The sequence below is a fragment of the Athene cunicularia genome (assembly GCF_003259725.1).
Source record: "Athene cunicularia isolate RWA chromosome 5 unlocalized genomic scaffold, athCun1 chr5_part1, whole genome shotgun sequence".
Lineage (NCBI taxonomy): Eukaryota > Metazoa > Chordata > Aves > Strigiformes > Strigidae > Athene > Athene cunicularia.
The window spans coordinates 26,695,556-26,715,021 of NW_020799101.1; the positions used below are offsets into that span (position 1 = coordinate 26,695,556).

General features: G+C 38.4%; 1 protein-coding gene across 2 annotated transcripts in view; it reads right to left on the reverse strand.

The window, feature by feature from the left end:
* Positions 1 to 1,122: 1,122 nt before the first annotated feature.
* MIPOL1 (mirror-image polydactyly 1) overlaps positions 1,123 to 19,466 on the reverse strand; it is a 171,032-nt gene continuing 152,688 nt past the window's right edge. For both annotated transcript variants that reach the window (XM_026849995.1, XM_026849994.1), the window contains one exon: positions 1,123 to 6,765. In XM_026849995.1, the coding sequence (XP_026705796.1) occupies positions 6,699 to 6,765 (67 nt within the window). In that variant the 3' untranslated portion in view covers positions 1,123 to 6,698. The remainder of the gene's footprint in view (positions 6,766 to 19,466) is intronic.

Below are 19,466 nucleotides of genomic sequence, written 5' to 3' on the forward strand. Positions count from 1 at the left end.
AAGTCCTAAGGTTTCAGACAATGCATTACAGTAGTACCAAAGCAGTTTTTCAGTTTTGTATCTTTTTTTTTTTTTTTTTTAAAGTTTGGTTCTGAAATTAGTTCTGCTAATCCTTATTTCATGCACAAATATTCCATCATTTCCATCCCTCAAATTCTTCAGGAAACCATTACATTTTTCAATTTTATGTGAAATACAGTGTGCATATTCATGTGTGGGTATTAATCATCACAAATTCATGTAACGTATTCTGCAAGGGTTACCATAACCTTGCTTTAGCACAGCCACTGGGAAGCAGTTGTGACCAATTCTATCAGGTATATTGTTACTTTACCATATGACAATGGATCTGCTTCTACCAAGTTCAAAAGCCATTCAAATAGCAATGAACTTCTGTGAATGTGACACGTGACCTTTGGCCCAAGGCAACCATGGAGAGAACATGCCAAACTCCCCTTGATGACAGCTTCTCAGAAGGGAGTGTGACCCTTTGCAGCTGGCCACTGGCTGGGCAACACACCAAAGCACATGCATGATTGTAATGGTGCACTCCAGGACTTGTTGAACAGGAGTTCTCACAGGTTTTAAATAAAATACGGTGGCTTCAATTTATACATTCTCAACTTTTTAAGTTTCAGTAGAGGTTACAGGTTAAAACTTAGGAGAAAATAAAAGTTTGCTTGTTTGTTTTTTTAAATTAGACTAAATGTTGCCTGTGTCCCTCCCTTCTGTTAAGGGAAGAAAAAGAAAACCAACTCCAGGTCAAAGACAGTTTTTCCTTTTCCTTGAGCTATTCTATTTATCAGTGCAATATACATTTTCTACCTGTTTTCTTTATTGCCTAGCCCTGCACTCACCATCAGGGTTAGTACTTACACATCACAGTACATAATATGACTAAAAGTAAACTACTGCAGGATTTGGGCACTATTGCTGTATTTGATTAATTTTACAGCCAAGTCTTGCTTACCAACATGGAGCCCTAAATTCTGAAAACACTTCTGGCTTTGCATTTCTGATGTTTAGTTGAATAGAGTTATCAGGTAAATGTTACCTTAAAATTGATTAACTTAATGGCAGTATTTTACAATTAACAATAAAAAAACACACTTCAAACCCAACTCCTTTTGTGGACTATTTTAATAAAGGGATTATAAAATACAAAAGAGAGAGAGACAGGTAACCCGAGATGCAATTTTGGAATGCAAACTTTTAGTTCAAATGTGCAAGCTTGAACTTAACAAATGTTTAAAATAGTTGAGTTTTTCAAATGGTGCCAAAATAAACCATGTCTTTTCTAAAGACTACATATTTAGCTAGGCACTGGCAATGTAAATCTTTCAACCATTTCAAGTATTTGTTTAAAAGCCTCACAGAACACGTGTGCTCCCAACAAAACTGAAGAATGAAATGTTTAGACCACTGAAGCTCAACAGCTGACTTATAATCAACCTAATATGAGAACACCACTTTGGTTTTTTGGACTTGTGAATACATTTTATTTACCAATGCATGAGAAGAACAAACAAGAGAAAGTCCAGTTCTGCAGACCTGATGTGAAATGGTACAGCGATAAGAGTCAGTACATGTAACGCTGCGATCACAGCAAGCACAGTATCAGAGAAACTGCCAGTCACCGATTTCATGTGCCTCACAGTTTATTCTTGCATGGGAGGAAAATCTTCTGGGGTACAAATTTAAAAAAAAACCCAAAACAAACAAACTAACAGCCTTCATCTGGAATGATTACAAATTAAGAAAATAAAGGCACAGAGAAATCGTGACATTTAGATAGCAAGTTCATTTGTGTATGTTGATTAAAGATGTTACAATTCTTGATCACCCAATAAGAATATTTATAAAGCCATTTACTCTGAAAATTAAGGTATATTGTAAAACATCCTGTAATTTGCAATAAATAATTGCACCTATGACAACATACTGACATTACTAGACTATTTCAATATGATGGCAGTTTTAATATTCCCCTAGATTAATGATTAACTTATGAATCTTATTTTCCTGTGAATATATTCAAAGAGGAACCAAACCGATTTAATCTACAGGATTCCACTGACAAGACTGAGGTGGCTTAGAACTTTTCAAATATCAGCGGTTTTCCCAACACTAGTACAGAAAACCATGCCACCAATTTTGGGCTGTGGGCTGAATGAAAAACAGTACTAAATGACTAAAGGTTCACAGTTCTTTTCTGTTAAAGTTGATTTGTCACAATATTGTTAATTAGTGAGGGCTTAGGGAAGGCTTACTATGAATATAATTACAGTGCCGAAAAGCATTAATAACGCTCTTATCCCGAGCCAACATGACGGTATTTACATATTTTACCCTGGCACATACCAAAATGGCTCCCAATGAATAACATGCTGCAGGATCATCAAGAGAAATACACAAAATCTCACAGGGGAAGGACGTTTCTGAGTATCTCAAGACAGCAGGGACACTAATTTGACCCGTAATTACAACTGTCACCATAAGCATTGCCTATGGTGAGCCACCTTTCATCATGAGCTGCTGTTCCATCGGGAGGCAAATGAATTGCTACTCCTGGTACGTAATCTGAGGCAATCTCATCCTTCTCTCATAAATTAGAACAGAAGTGACAATTGCATTTGTTTGCTGTATAGGGGCAGGCTTCTTTTCACTTTCAGAACTCTGAACAGTCATCAATCAGTTCTCAATGAATAAACCATACGATAAAAGTCAATTAACCTGTGTTATCATTATCACCTGTTTTTACTTGCCAGACCAGAATTCCTGCCCTCCTTACCCTGAAAAGCAAAACTCAGACTGGGTTCAATGGGGCCAGAAATTCACCCGAGGGTACTGAAGGCTGGGCCTGCATTACCAGACCTGTGTGACTTTTGCTGTTCACTTCAGCTGGTGAAGAAGCTAAAGTGTTTTGACATTAGCCACACAGATGCTTTTGCAAACTCTCCCAAGGAGCCTAGGCACCTCTTCAGGGGCTGAATGCCTTTTATGACTGTCACTAAAGGATTTGCCAAAGACCACACACCAGGTTGTTAGCAAGGAAGAGTGAGAACCCAACCATTTCTGAATCTTCGCCTCTCAGTGCAGTAAATTTCCCAAGGTCCTTTTCAAAGAAGACAAACACTTCTAGTTGAATTTGAAAAATCAACACCTAATTTAATTATGATTCAAAGTAATTTATCTACAGGCCTATAAACTCCCTAACTAAAAAGCCCACTGACTTTCAGGCTACTTGCTGCAAGACATGACAGACTCAGGAAATACTTTTTCACCTGAGGTACAGTGTGTCAAAAGGAAAATTATGAAGCAAAATTATCACCTAATTTTATTGAATCAAGTATTACCCACAACCAGATGTATCTGACATCAAACCTGCTAGATGGCTTTTGCCTGGCCAATCCTACTTTCCCAAACAAAGCCAGAGGACCCAAGAGGCTGGAGGTCAAACAGTCTTGTATGAAACCTGCACTCACAAGATTATTAGATCAGAGGCAGAAAGAATTGAGGGAAGTGAGAAGCTCTTGATACTCCTAGGGGAAGGAGGAACTTAACACATTCATGCATGGAAAACAAGCCCTGATTTAGCAAACTTGTATTTCCAAAGTAGCAAACAAGCATCCTCATCAAAGCTGCCAAGGAGTAAGAGGGAAGACTTTTACACTGAAAAGTAAGTAGTTCAAAGTTAGATTCAAACAATGGGTAAGAATAAATGTATCATTTTCACAGTGGAGGAAAGTTACCTTATTGTCCTACAGGTATGTTTGTCCACAGCCCACAGTGTTCAATTTAACTAAGAAATCAGCTTGAAAAGGGGTTTAATTTGGAGATGGTTGTATTTCATATTACCATATGCAGCATGGAGATGCTGATGATACCCTGTAACTGTGAGTAGTAAAGATGAGCTGTGAGAAGAGATGGAACAGGAGCTCACAGTCACCAGGAAATGCATGCTAAAACAACAGATGATATTCAGTACCCATAAATGCAAAGTTACACATTCAGATAACAGTTCTGTCTTCATACACCCTATGATGAACTCTGAGCTGAACATTATAACTCAGGAATGAGATCTAGAGTTGTTATTATTACAGAAATATTAATTCCAATAAATCATCTGTCATAAAGCAAATCCAATGCTAAAAATGATTACAAAGAGCATAGAGAATAAAACCAGACAACATCATTGTGACAACTGTTAAAGTCACAATTTGTCTCCATCTTGAGTACCAGGCACAAATCTGGTTGTATCTCAGTAAAAACACTGCAGAACTAGAAAAGAAATAGATTGGCATGACAAGGCCAAATAAAAACATGAGACAACTTCTTTACAAGAGACTAGGGGTTCTCTCTGGAAAAGAGATGGTGGGAGAAGGATACCTAAAGTCACAAGGGACATGGAAGCAATATGAGCAGGGAATGGTTATTCACTGTTTCTATAATATAAAAGCGAGGTGATAGCAAATGAATAGAGCTGGTTAATAACAAAGAAAAGGAAATATTTCTTCACTCAGTGCATCATTAACTGCATAAGTCCTCAAGACAAGTAGATACTAAAAGTTCAAATGGATTCAAAAACAGGTCATGAAAAATGCTGCTAAATACAAAGATACCACCTCTGTGTCAGAAAGCCTCTAAATAACAAATTGCTGGGAGACCATTTTGCAGAAAGGTTACTGGTGCTGACCTGACTTTAAACTCTTTCCTAGGCATCTTCTACTGGTTATTGCCAAAGGCAGTCTTTGGGCTAGCTGGACTTTGGTTTAGCACATTATGGTAGTCCTTAAATTTTTATTTTTATTCCCTCTTCACTACCTTCCTAGAGCAGAAATGGTTCAACAGCACTGGCAGCTCAGGAGATCTTGTCTTTCACTTAGCTCCTTAAAACTCAATGAGGACAGTAGGAAAAAGAGCAACTGAGCTGCCCAAGTGCTGGACAGCACCTCACGGGAGATAGTGAAGGGGCTAGGAGCTGGGGGGTGATGGTCCTTCGGTCTGGGAGCATTACATTTTCTTCATAGTGAATAGGCATGGGGGAGAGACTCCAGACTCACTGGCTGGGTTAGGATCAACCAAAGATCAAAAAGAAGCACTTCAGAAGTTTCTAGAAATGAGTTGGGTAAATTTGTCTTGGAGGAATGTTAGTCATCTCTCTGCAAGGGGCTAGGTTTGGTTGATGGACCTTAGGAGCTTAGGTCTGCAGGTGATTGAAAGTTTAACATGGAAGTGCTTGAAAGGAAAGCCAGGCATTGAAATGTCTCCCCCTATCCATAATAAAAATGTTGTTTTCTTCAGCTAGACTGCCATATCATGACATCTGCACAAGCAAACATTAAGAGGGAAGAGCATAACAACATTAAATATAAAGCAGAGTAGGCAAGTGGAAGCCTTAGGAGCTACATCCATTCTGTCTGAGAGGGCTGGTCCTGGGAATAGCTTAAAGTCCACATTGCTCCTCAGATTCATTATGAATTTGGGCTGCTTAGTGATTACAACTGCCTTCTTGAGCAGGTTTACAAGCACTGACCTGACCTTTATGCTCACCTTTGGTCATGTGACAGACATACCAAATAAAGGGAGATGTTTGGGTCACAAATAAAAATATAGGTTAAATTCTCCTCTATCTGTAAGGTCTATAATGTCTGTGTATCCCAGATTTTCCTCCTCACCCCTCAATTTCTCCTCTCCCTGTAGGAGTCTATCCTTCACCCTTTGAGTTCAGTCCTAGGACACTTCAGGAGTACACAAAGCAGAGGGCTGGCAGTCTGGCCTCAAACCCAACCTGGACTCCTGCACTCTAGAGCAATCAGAGCTCTAGAAGAAGCAGGCAAAAAGTCTTGTAGGAAATGGATGAGGGACCCACTTTACACTGAAGAGGCGAATTTTGACTCTGTATGGTGGTTTCTGAATATTTGAGAGATTTTCCCTCATAGGAAAGGACAGAGGAGTGACTAAAAACAATACAGAAAATCTTTCCCACTGTCTGAGATACTGTACACAAGGCTTTCATGTTGCAATTTATGGAGCTGTACCTCCAGTGAAACCTAACTGTACATTTCTTTTTAATATATGCTCAAAATGCCATGTACTAGCAGTAGCTATTCAACTGTTACATAAAGCTATACACGTATCCTTCCCTTAGATGTAGCCACAGTCACCAGCTGTAATTCAAAGGGCTATAAGGAGGAAAAAATCTCCCATAAATTACCCAGAGATATTTCTTGAATGTGAACCTACTTTATCAATTAATATAATTAACATACAAATACTGGACTGTTTGCAGTCTCACAAATAATAGAAGGGATTTAAATTTTGAAACCACTTTGCAGGATTTTGCACCTGAAGCCTGCAGTATTGAAAACATGATCAAGCTGTGTCTTGCAGTCTAGAAACACTGAGAGGACAGACTGTTAAAATGAGCATCTACATAATTTTTCAAGGTACACAGTGCCACAATGCATCTGCTTAAAAACAAATATATGTTTGCAGTAAAACATTTCAACAAATCACAGAACTCAGCAGCAAAGTAGTTAAACATTTATGATTTGATTTTATCTCAGCTTGGAATGTCGCTGGAGTGTCCCACTTCTAACAACTGTTTGCTAAGTTAAGGCTTTAGTGTTTACACAGTGCTGAATGAAGCAGCCTGGTCACCAGATGTGAATGCTTCCTTAGACTAGAGCTTTCAATCAGATCACGGTCCTAATGGTCCCCGCTCCAACCTTCTTCCTCAGGACATCCACCAGCCTTTCCAACCTGAGAGGGGGCAGGGGAGAGGGAGAGGAGAGAAAAAAACAAGGAAGCTAACGTTAGGAATGTTCTGGCTGAAAGAGACAGTGTTTGCACTGAACCAAGCTGTCCTGGTGGTGGTCATGCTCAGAAACAAAGCACCACTGTAAAAGACAGACATTAAGGGAAAATGCAGACAACTTACGGAAAACTTTTTAACCTACAACCCAAGCCATTCGCAGTCAGTGATATATATCAACTCACTTTTCTTTTGTAGTATATGTAGTATACTAGGGCTTTAACACAAAACCCTGTGCAGCAATCCTGTGGCACATATACATGTCAGACATGCAGGACATTCAGTTCTTGAACTTTTTAAAATACAAGTGATCCATGGCTCTGGTTAAATGTAACACTTAGCTGTTGTTTCCCCTTAAAAAATACCCTGCCTGTTACCCAACAGATAATTTTACTGTCCAGTTTACAAATTTATGCTTAAAACCCCATGTGTTTTATGTCAAAAACTTTTTCAGAATACTCAAGCCAAGTTTCTGAGGATGTGGTTGATGATATTTTGAAGGTGGCTTGTATGATTATTATGTTGACACAACTACAGAAAAATTAACAGTTTAAATAAGTAGAACAGAGAGTCACCTAATCCCCTCTTAGTTTTAAGGCACAGGCTATAGGCATGTCCAGCATTTCACTGGCTTAATTTATTCTCTCTTTTTGTTAAAGTATGTAGGCAAATGCAAAGGGCTAAATTTCTTCAGGGTTTTCCATTTGCATACATTTACCTTCAGCACCCCAGTAATCATGCATTCAAGCTATTTCTTCAGTTTATCTGTATGTTATGGGATCTTTCAATGAAAGCCCTCCCACAAATAAACTAACTATATAAAAGCAGTGTGTGTAGTAGAACACTCTTAGCATATTATACACACAATTTCCACAATGGATAAAAGAGTTGCAGGTTCAAATGGCTGTATTTATGGTTGCAAAGTTGACCATTTTTTCTTATCTGAAAAGACAGGGGTTTTTTGGTTTTGTGTGTGTGTGTGTTAGTGGGTTTTTTTTTGTTTTTAATATATTACCCAACATGAGGAATACAGATAGGAAATAAAAATAACAGCTTTATCAAACCTGCAAAATTCATTTATCTCATGGATGCATTAGTAACTTCAGTGCATGAAAACTAGTTAACACGTCTTGGATTTATTGCCACAAGTCATGACTAACGCACCCAGTACGTATTGAAACACTCTTGTTTTCCAGGAACCACCAAGCACCATGAAGCTACACCTTTCATTGTACTCACCAGGTGACTTAATTCCTGATACGAGATTAAGAATTCACCACCCTAATGTAATTATCAGACACCAGCAAATGTACGTGGAATGTACTTCACTCTAAAGGAATGAAAGCACAGGTGAAAATCTACTGCTTAGCTACTCCAAGTTTTCCAAGTACTGCTTTTCCTTTTTAACTAACTAGTGATTTTTTTCCTGGTTTTGTAGCACACATCTACTGCACTTTGTCTTTGTAGAGGCAGCATCCAGACAGTCATAACTCAGGACAGTCAGTCCATGCAAGTATAAAGTCAGGGCTTTCACAAGTTATTTGTTCCTGAAAATTTTCTTGCAGTGGATAAATAAATGTTTTCTGGGTTCTAAGGGTTTCAACTCAGTTACTGATAAGTCATAGTTTCCTCAGCCTCTCTTATCGAGAAGTTTCCCTGTTAAATCCGATGTTAGTCCATGTGCAATTTCAGAAAGCAATGGCAGATCAGTCCTCACTTTTAATCGCATGTATGTTCAGAAGCACTGTAGCTTTCTCAGATGCTTCAACTATCACTGGAGGTATTTTTCTCTCTCACGCTAGCACCCTCTCTAATATGCTTCAGAGACATAAAGCACAGGAGAAACATTTCAAACTGTCTGGACAGACAGAAGATTTGAGCTGCAAATTGTTTTCTGGCAGACAGCAGAAAAATAGTAAAATCTGAGATCACGGCTTATTTAAAATCACTGGTCAGTTAAAAAGAACTACTCCGTGGCTTATACAAGTGGGGGAAGAATGACTTCAATAATTGAGGTTTCTTTTGGGGAGACATAGGTTGGAGGTCACTGCTTACACACTGTCCTGCAATCGGGCTTAGATGTGCACCACTCTGTGACCAAGCAATGACACTGCACACCAGAGCAGAACAAGTTAGCGAAGAGCTGCCCATGTTTGAAGAGAAATACCACTGGGATGAAAGTAGCTGTCTTCTGTTTAACCTTGAAACTGTCAGGCTTCATTGAAAATAATGAGGCTTAACAATCATAGCTTCTGCTTTTCAAATGAATGATGACTGAAATCATCAAAATGAGGTATCCCACACCAAATACAAACCGTGCAGGGCTTATTTGCCTTTTGTTTCAGTCATGTGTGGATTTGCAAATTTATTTATTCTTTATTAGAAGAAAGAAAAAAAAAAGCAGCAGGGGATTAAGAAACTATATCTTTGAAAGAGATTTAAACAATAATGTAAAAGAGAAACTGTAACAGCTATTTATAAGATAAAATAACAGAGGGCAAAATTCACCCCTACATAGACAGAAGACCCAATATACTACTGAAATCCCACTTAAGCCTACAAAATAATGCCATGGGCTGAATCAGTGGTTAATAACTCTTGATACAGGCCTCAGGGGGCTTTTCGGAACGATAATCCCAGACTCTTTGTTCATCAAGGGCCCAACTCTGCCATCCTGACTCACACTAAGCAACATTTTTCTTTGTGAGTAATAAAAGGCAGCTAACAAGACTGTTTGTGTCAATGAGGTACTACCTGCAAGGGATGAGGGTGGCAGAATCGCCCCTTGTTGATGAGGCTCTGTACCCAGCCCAGTGGGATGCTGCAGGCAGCTCCTTTCAGAGGCTGAACATTTTAATCTGTGGTAAACTGAAGGAATAGTTTTATATCTCAAGATCAAAGGTAACTTAAATATCTAAAGAGATGAATGGGAGGTGCTGGGAACTTCCATAAAAGTCTCTGTTTGCAGAGTTTTATTCAAAATAGAGAAGACAGTGACCTGAAGAAAGCAACTTTTATTAAATAACTTTGCGTGATCATGATATATCTGCCAGTATAATCTCACCATATTTTACTTAACTGAAAGCAGTACTGACTATATTTGACTGTATCCTAAGACACAGATTTAACAACGACACTTGTCTTTTTGCTTGTGAAGGAAACTGTCCTAACAGTGTAAATTAAAAGCACAATATGACACTATCTTCTGAGATGTAAGCACAGACACTCCCTGAATTTGCATCTCATGAAGCAATCAAACAATTCATTGAAGAATAAAGTATTTGGGTTCGTATTTTAGGTCAGACAGAAGAACGATATGGTGGGCAACTCTACTGAAGTCTTGAACGTCCAAATGTACAAGGACAGACAGACACCTTTAGGAATGTTCCACAAAGCCTCCTAAGGTCTCACTCCTCATTCTCACAGATTTCAATTTCTTGCTTAGAGATTTTGAGGAATCCCAGTAGGTGACCTTTTCTATTTCTTGGTATTTAAATAATACTAGAAAATCTGTCCCTTAACAAATAAATTCTCTTGACAAATGCCACTTCAGCATTCTCTACACAATTACAGTATGGGTGCATGCAAAATGACATATAAAATACAGGAACAAACTATGTATTCAGATGAATAGCTACAACTTTGGTTTTATTTATACTGACTTGCACATATCTAAAGTCAAAAAGTCCTGTGTTTTTTGGGATAGATGGAATTTGCATCCATGAAAAACACAAAAATGAAAGCTAGAAATATTCTTTATCTATACTACCTACTTCTGCAATGCTCATCTCAGTGCTTGCATCAAATGGTAAACAAAAAATTCCCACAAATTAGTGAAGGGATACTTGTCCATCATTGTGAAGAGTCCTGAATTGCAGCAGCTTAATGCTTCCTCAATACAAATCTGGGATTAAGCAGGTGAATCTGTGTTTTAATACAGAAATAAAAATATTTCCTTGAGCGGCTTGCTGCTATGATATTACCAGTTTAAATATGTGCTTTTAAAAATGTTGCTAAGCTTTAAGAAAGTCCTCCTCTTCAGAGGAAGGCTACCTAATCAAGAATGTTGCCAGGTATGTCTTCCCCAAGACAAATTCTTAACAATACTCAACTCCTTTTCCAGTTATTTCAAATAATGTTCTGTTATCACCTATGCATACATTTGACAAAATGTGTGTATGGAGTGTATGTTGTTACAGGGAGTGTTCTTATGTAGCTCCTGAACTGTTTGACAATCTGCTTTGATTTTTAGTAAAGCCTTACAGAGCTTTACTCCCTTGAGCGTAAATCATTTTGATTTTAGAATCAGTCTCCATAAAGCAGATTTAAAATCCTTGCTGACAGAGAAGTTTGTTCTGGGAGCCCAAAAGCTGGATGTATAGTTTCAAAAATGTTACCTACTGGTCTCTACCACTAACTATTATGTGCATTTTTGGCTTGCTCTCCTCTTTCATGTATTTGGCTGAAGAAGTCTAGCTCTAAACTATAGCTTGGGATCAGTAAAAACTCTGCAAATGTGTAAATCCACACAGACCAGCACATCTTCCCATGCTGCTCCATCTCTGGCCAAAGGAACTCAGCCCAAAGGAGAGCAGTGGCTTTTATCCAAAAGTTCTGAATATGACAGTTACACAGTCACAGAGTGACCTTCCAGGGCATCATGCCCCAGAAATAGCCCAACTGAACTGAAAGAAAAGGGCATCCCTCAAGTAGCCCATGTCATAATCTGCAAAGCAATAAATAGACTAGCTAAAAACAATAGCTTCTACCTGCAGATGGAGGAGTTAAGTGATAAAAACAAAACCCTCCTGGATTTTGAAATGCTATATAAAGGCTTATAAACCTAAACTATAACCCTTGGTTATCATTCCAGTAGATAAGATTAGGGTCAGGCTATGAAGACGGCCTTACTTGCATGATTTCTGGCTTCTTGTGAAATGTGTTTTGCTAACGCTAATTCCCTCTAGAAATCAAGCATCTGAAAATATATTAGGTAAATAAAATGCATTGGACAAAAGCAGTACAAGCAGTTCAGCAGTAGAGCTCACTGAATGACTGTTTGGTGAGTGGTCATACAAGAACTTAATTTCATTTCATCTCAGAATTAAAAAACTCCTTTCCTTCTCCTTTCTTCAGTATTCCTCTTGGATATATTTCATCAAATCCTAAATGGAGTACTTGTTTTCAGTTTTTTTCTGTAAAAGTCAAGGAAACAAATGACACAGAGAAGAGAGGCTGTTGTGATACTAATCTTGCCTAGAAAACAGTCACTTGGATCAGATCATTTACTCAAGAGGCTAGAGGAGACTCATGCAGCTCTATTATCTCTATGAGGGAACTGGACCCCAGCGGCTTCCCTCTCAAGGGAGTAGCACTGTGCTAACACCGGGTGTTGGAGTGGTTTGTTCTCAGTTTCAAATGTTGAGGCTACTCTGATTGAATAAAATGTTTATTCACTGGATCAAAGCCTGGAATGTAGGAGTATGACCTCACAGTGAGTGACCTATCTACCATGCTAGAGGCATCACCCTCTTACCTATGGATGGTTCAGTGAATCTTTATTCTTATCCCTCAGTTCAGGTATTCTTTTTGCCACCTGAAGAGTCTACCTTTTGAACAATAATAATTTTTGATTGACTCATTAAAAAAAAAAAATGCTGGTTGCATTTAATGGTCTTATTCCAGTCCATAACAATTCCGTCATAAATCATCATAGTGGTAAAGACTACATGTGGATCAGATGCACCAGGCTGCCTCTCTCTGCTTAACAAAGTTCTGTCTGCATCTTTTGGATGGAAGACTGAGTGTCTTTCTAAATGACATGCTGGAGTTCAGCAGTGGCTTTGAACCTGATGCAGGAATTGCCGAGTAAAATTCAGTGCCCTGTGTTAGACAGGTGGCTGGACTGACTGGTATTAATGGTCCTTTCTGGTCTTTAAACACAAGTCTTAGAGACTGATTTAGCAGCATCAGCGAGCTCTAAACTGTGGTAGACCACAGTGTTGAATCTAATCACTCCAGGCACCGCTGCCAGTTCCTGCCTGCCCAACACTGTTTGTAATATCACTCCAAAAAGTATGTTCCATTAAACTTACAGGCCTTAAATTTGGCAGGGCAAACCATTCTGCCTCTGAAAAGCACTGTCACAAAACAAGCATTCCTATTAAATCCCTTTCAGCATCTTCTCAACCCAAAAGAGTAATTCTGTATATGATTAAACTTAGAAGTAAATACAGCCAGTTGGGCTCCTGACAGCAGACATATTTCAAAATAAACCTGGCTTACACAGGCCTTGGCTAAAATATTAAGCCTTTATCTGTGGTCCACAATAACTAATCTTGTCAAATTGTTTGCTCTCTACCTTCTGTTTGGAAGATTATGAGCTAGCTCACCATTACTATTCACCTTGTGCCATCACTAGCAGCAGGAAAAGTGAGCGGTAAACACAGTTGGTCTATTTTGACAGCATTTCACCCTACTTTGCATTGATGTAGATTGTTACACAGTACAGGATAATATAAAATCAGGACTTTGCATCTATGCTGGATTCAATGCCACCTTGTGAAAGGTATTGCTCCTTTGCTTTCAAATGCTTTCTCAGGACAGCATACACTGCCTAAAATAAATGAGTTTATGAGAAAGAAAAATGAATCCTGAAACAACTATGCTGTAACCTCACCTGTATTTCAGTGCATTGAGATCTACGACATGCGTATCATATAGACCATGCTCTTATTCTTGGATGGACCGTTCACATCTGAGCATGTGGCTGATATTAAAGAGTTAAAAAATTAACAATAACTGAAGTAGAGGTTATGTTGGTATACTTAAGGCCAAATGATACTCATCAGATTATTTAATCAGATCACAGAATTTCACTTAATTACTGCAGCTTGAGTCCGACAGTTTATATGCCATTTTATGAAAAGTTTATTACTTCTATTTGTGCAAGAAAAACCTTTTCTATACTGTCTTCCATAAGCTTGAATTACTTTTAGCATGACAATTACTGTTTCCATGCATTTAGTGTCACAACTGGTGTCTATTTTAGGAGAAATTGACATCAAAGCCTACTCCTTACAGTGACAGCAAAGTGACACTTCCACAAAGTTTGTGCTGAGATGAACAGGCAAAGGTCTCCTGGATTTTCTTGTCAAGTACATCCTGGAAGTCTCTGCCATCTGCTCAGGAAAAGCTAGCAGTTTTAACCTTATGCTAATATATCTTCCCCATATAAAGTATTCTCCCATAGTATTTATTAATTTGAAGACAGAAAAATATTGCTTCCTATCAACTCTCGATGAACACTACTTCTGCCCTTTTGTAATGCTGTTTGGTACCATTAGATCACCACGAATCACAGGCAAACTTATTCTGTCTCTGAACCGTTTCCCACCTTCTTCTTGAGAACACTACAATCTCAGAAAAGCAAATACTCTGCTCTGAATGCTCACAACATGGAGGGATGGTCAGAACTTGTGTTTGAAAGGCAGACATGAGGTCTATTTTGCATTATGTGTATTATGTGGCAAGACAGCATACAGAGAAGCGAAATGACTTGCTGAAGCTCAATCAACCAAGAATAATGAAAAGCTCCACGTTAAATTTTATGTGTAAGTAGTCTTGAGCTAAACTGGGTTTCTCACATGCACATACATGCAAAAAGCATCCTGCGGAAATGAGCCTAAAATTACTGGATACAGAGCCCTTCTCTCTCAGCTTCTCAGTCTGTGCTCTGAACCATGTCAACTGGTAACAACCAGCCAGTTTTCTTATTATTATATCCAGCTGAAATGTATTTCAGGAGATGGGAAAAGGACCTACTTTTAAAGGATTTTGATCTGTTCTAAATTCCTCTTCAGGAATATTTAAAAACAATGTCAAAATTTGGTTATCTAAACCAAACTATTTCAAAACTGCTCAAACCAAACAGACAAGATTCCTCAGGAGAAAAGATATTTAGGATGCAGGACCAGCAGACTGATACACATTTAGAGATCTGTAGAGAATGGGGTTACTAAGAGACTCTAAACTTTAGAAGTATCAGTCCGAAAGGAACACATTACACCTTTCTGCATCTTTCAAACAAGCCTTCCTTGTAAATCCAGGTCTGAACCTCTCAGCTGCCTATTCCAAGACAGTCTCACCTTTTTTGGGCATGTTCTGGTTAAGTCCTGTTTACAATGAGTTTGTAAAATCTCAAATACTGATGTACTACTTGGGCTGTTTCTCAAGTACATTCATCAAAGCACAACTTTGGCAGACTCCTCCTGATATCATAAAGACAACATGAGCTTTTTCCTTGATTCCGCAAACATTTTGCAAAATCTGATACAGACTTGCTGGGTCTAGGTATGTCTCAGTTATGTTCCACCTCCCCTGAGGTGGTTCCACCCTCGTGACCAAGAATCATCTGGAGCTTGTGGAGATAAAATGACTTCCTATAAACCATCATCAAATCCCTCCACCTTACATTAAAAAATAATCATTTCTACATAGGTTTGATGTAGTTAAACATATTTCCTTTCCTGGCATAACTGATGTGATATAGCCCAAGATGAAATGACTTCTACATCACTGAGAGATCAAGTAACAATTTGGATGCAAGAGGAAAGCATTTAAATAAGCTCCCACTTGTGGCAAGTCCATCATAACGGGCTCAGACTGGTAGGTGAACTCCCCACCCTTCCGGTGTAATCCAGCAGTGCCCACAGACTTCTGGTTACAGGGCGACTCATACTTAGTCATACTTCGGAAAAGTATTTCTAGAAAAAATATGAGCAGCTTTCCCTCAGTAGTGTACTGACAAAAATCCATGGATGAAACATCCTCTCCTCCTCTTAATGTTTGTAACATATTCATGTTATCAGCATGAAGCTTGTCTGTTATGGTGATGTTGTCCCCAATGTAGGGTTAAAACCAGAAAAAGATGGCTAACTGCTCATTTACACACAAAAAAAGGCTTTTTAAAATAGCAGTTGAGACTTAGCATCACAAACCAAAGTGTCTTCTACACATGCACAGTGCTCCTTAAAATACTTCATAGGCTTTTTACTAAGTTATCAGCCATTTAAGGCCATTAAAGTAAAAACAAGACTTCCTGCATCTCAGCTTCAGTAACCTCTCTCCAGTAGCCAGCAGACATACTGTCTCCAACTGTCTTCTGTACAATTCTAGCAAGACAATTCACATGAGATTTTTTTTTCCACTGGCCTTCTGGGGCTATTTGGCTCCATGTTTCTGCTATCTGACTAGGAATGAGCTTCTCCTCCTGCTCCTGGGAGGTGACTGAATTCCCAAGCAAGGCTGACTTAGGAGAGAAGCAGTGGACCTCCATCTCATTTTGAAGACAGCTTTAATTTTTCTGAACTGGTGAGCTTGAAGACTCAGGCCTTGGTGGCAATTTTGCCTGGTGGTGGCGTGAATGGGATTGATTGCAGGAGAAAAACTTTTTAAATTTCTGCTGATAAAAGCATAAAAATTTGCCTTTACATAAAAAAATTCTTCAAAAGCATAGAGTAAAAAACTTTCTCAATGTTTAATACTGGAGATCTGTGAAATATCTTTTCTGTTGAGTTCACCACTTGGATATCCCTTTTATCAGATATAGATGGGCACCTGTTACATCCTTCATATAATTTATTATCTTATCAAAGATTGAGAAGATAGAAATAGATATATTAGAAGGCACAGAATAAAATGCTAAATACAGTAATTTTATTATACACATCTCCAATACCTGCAGTGTCTTCCATTCAAAGGCTGAATTCGGATACTTTCTACGGGCAAAACTTCCATAATCTGAAGCTGAAATGATAAAATTTGGTCCTAAAGATTTATGCCTTCCAACTCAGTGTTTAGATCTATATCCTTATACCCACATGCAGCAAAAACGTGGAACAGGAAAGCTAAGCAATTTGCCAATGAAACAGCAGTGGCAATGATGGGGTTAAAGCTGTTGTTAGCTCTCATACTTAGAAATACAATTGATATGGCCTTTCTACAAAATCTCATTAAAAAAATTAAAAGCCTTACGGAAAAATCTGACTATTAATTAATGACTCAGTATTAGATTAGAAACGTGAACTGTAATTTTTTCCTTGGAGAACTAGCCCCTGCTTCAGTAAAGGCACACTTAATTTTAAGCAGTGGAAAAATTTAAACCATTTCAAGTTTGCTTAAAATTAAATACCTTTCTGACCTAGTCATTTCTATTTATTGCTGTGAAGAACTCTTCCAGCAATTCTCCAAAAGATTATACGTAATTCAGAAGCTTCAGAAAGTCTGGGCTTTCTTTTTGAGCTTCTGCTTTACAGTATTCAATCTTTTGCATATGTTAAGAAACAGTATGAGTATTAACAGAAAGAACCACAAATTTATTTTTATTCCTTCAGCCAAGCCACAAATAAATGACTCTTGCAAACAAACCAAATACTATTTAGTAACGGCAATGTAAATGCCATGGACTTATTTTATTTGGATATAAAATATTAAAGTAAATAATTATTTGCTGTGACACTCGTTTTATTGTTTTGGAAAAAAAAGCAAGTCTGAGAAAAACTTTTCTTTCTGTTCTTCAAGGAGCACTCAATCTGCTGTTCAAAGTTATTTAATAATTTGTCATAGAATGGTTAACTATAAGCTTACAAATACTGTGTCAGCATGCTTCTTCCTATTGGGCAAACAACTTCAAAATCTAATTTGTTTGTGTTATTGGTCTTACTAAATATTAGTCTTTGCAAGTCTGGTTTACACCTCTGATGTTAACTATGCCAACATTCTGATTTTGTTCTGAAGTATTCCACAACAAGCTGATATTATACAATACAAGCCCAAGAGCTAGCTGATCCAGTTTACTGAGTCTACTTAGTGTATTTTGCTACTGATAAATCAATAAAACCATGTTGTAATCTACAAACCTCCATCTCTGTGAAGCAGCTATAAGCAAACTGTAAATGAACACACAGGTCAAAAACTGGGATGCTGTGATTATGTTGACTCTGAAAACATTTGACTTTCATAGAATACATTTTAGTGCTTGAGAGAACGAAGTTTCAGCACTGCTTATATTTTCGTGAAAGGCTGAGATGATAAATATTCAAATGATGATAAATATTTGTGTTTATATTGTAACTACCCATACTTTAAGAAAACAATATCTGCACTGCAATCCACAATTTACAGAGGTTAAGTAAATGTAAACCATAGCTACACAAAGAAAATAAATACTTGACTTAGACTGTATGCTCAGTTTTGCATTCTTCATCCATGTGAAACTCCCTGCAGTCAATGGATATCTTGGGTGTGCAAGGAATGCAGGAAAGGCTTATCTGTCATTCCCTTTGGTTGGGATTTTTTGTCTTCATTCTGTTAAGCACACCATTGAACATAATCCTGGCATTGATCCCAAACCGTTGGATGCTAAAGGCCTCACTATAATTTATGACACCCAAAACATTCACAAGAAGGAGATCTTGTAATCTGCTCTGGCAATATCATGCATTATAACGGTATGAGACTTTTGGTAATGATACCACAAACTGCTCTATTAAGGGCCATCTTCAAATGAAAAGAAGATGTGAAAAGATATTATGAATCATTAGTACTACAAAGGGGCTCAGCTGCAGTAATTCTGAACATCACCAAATCTGTCCTTTAGGAGTCTGGTATTGAGAACGGGATCTGCATCTCCACATGTGCTCTGGACTGGTGCATTCCTACTCCAGACTGCGCAGAGAGCATGGCAGCACCTTGGGATGGGATTTGCAATGAGTTTAAGGAGAAGGGTTCTTCTAAACTAGCCAAATAGAGGTTTCTTATTATTTAAAAAGAAAAAAAAAAAATCTCAGCCCCTTGCTTTAAGTGTCTTGCTCCAAGCTGCCCAGAGGTCCTCAAGCTGCCCTTCTCTAAAACTAACCTGAGGCCACTTGTTTCTTTTAAGGTGAGAAAGGTAACAGCAGTGCCACCACTTCTCCTTTTTAAAACAAGTGTAAAAAAAATACTATCAGCTATAGCATTGAGCCAAGCTAAGGAAAACTTGCTTTTAACCCACATCTGCCACTTCTCAGGAGAGCAGTACACTCCAGGGCTGAAAAGTCTTCTCTGCTTCTCTTTTTGAAGCTATGAATTTCTACAAAAGAAACATCTGAAATGTTGTTAGACCTGAAGGTGTGATTCTGTGGGTGGTGACTGAGGGCACTCACCTGGAAAATGGGAGATGGGTGTTCTGATACTGGCTCTGTATTTATGTTCTACAGGCATTGGATAAAACTGAGAAAAAGCCCTGAAGGGAAGTGCCAGAACCAGGTCTTGCTTCTCCGAGGTAAGTAGCATACTTACTCACTGCTCTCTGATCTGAGAAGCCTGCATTATTTTCTGCTATGTGGTACTACTTCAAGGCAAGGAATAGAGAGCACGCAGATCAAACCTGCATGGCTAAAATTTTCAGATACAGGAGATCTGAACCAGGATCTCCTCAGATGGAGAAGGAAACTCAGCTTCATTCTATCACACCTCAGAGGAGTACCTCTGCTCCCAAACAAACTCTTAGAAAACTGAGGCATAGGGGCACAGATGGCAAGGAAGCTTTAGAAAGAAAACGTCTGAGTTCACGCTGCTCTGTGTGGATCTTGGTGCAACCAATGTGCAT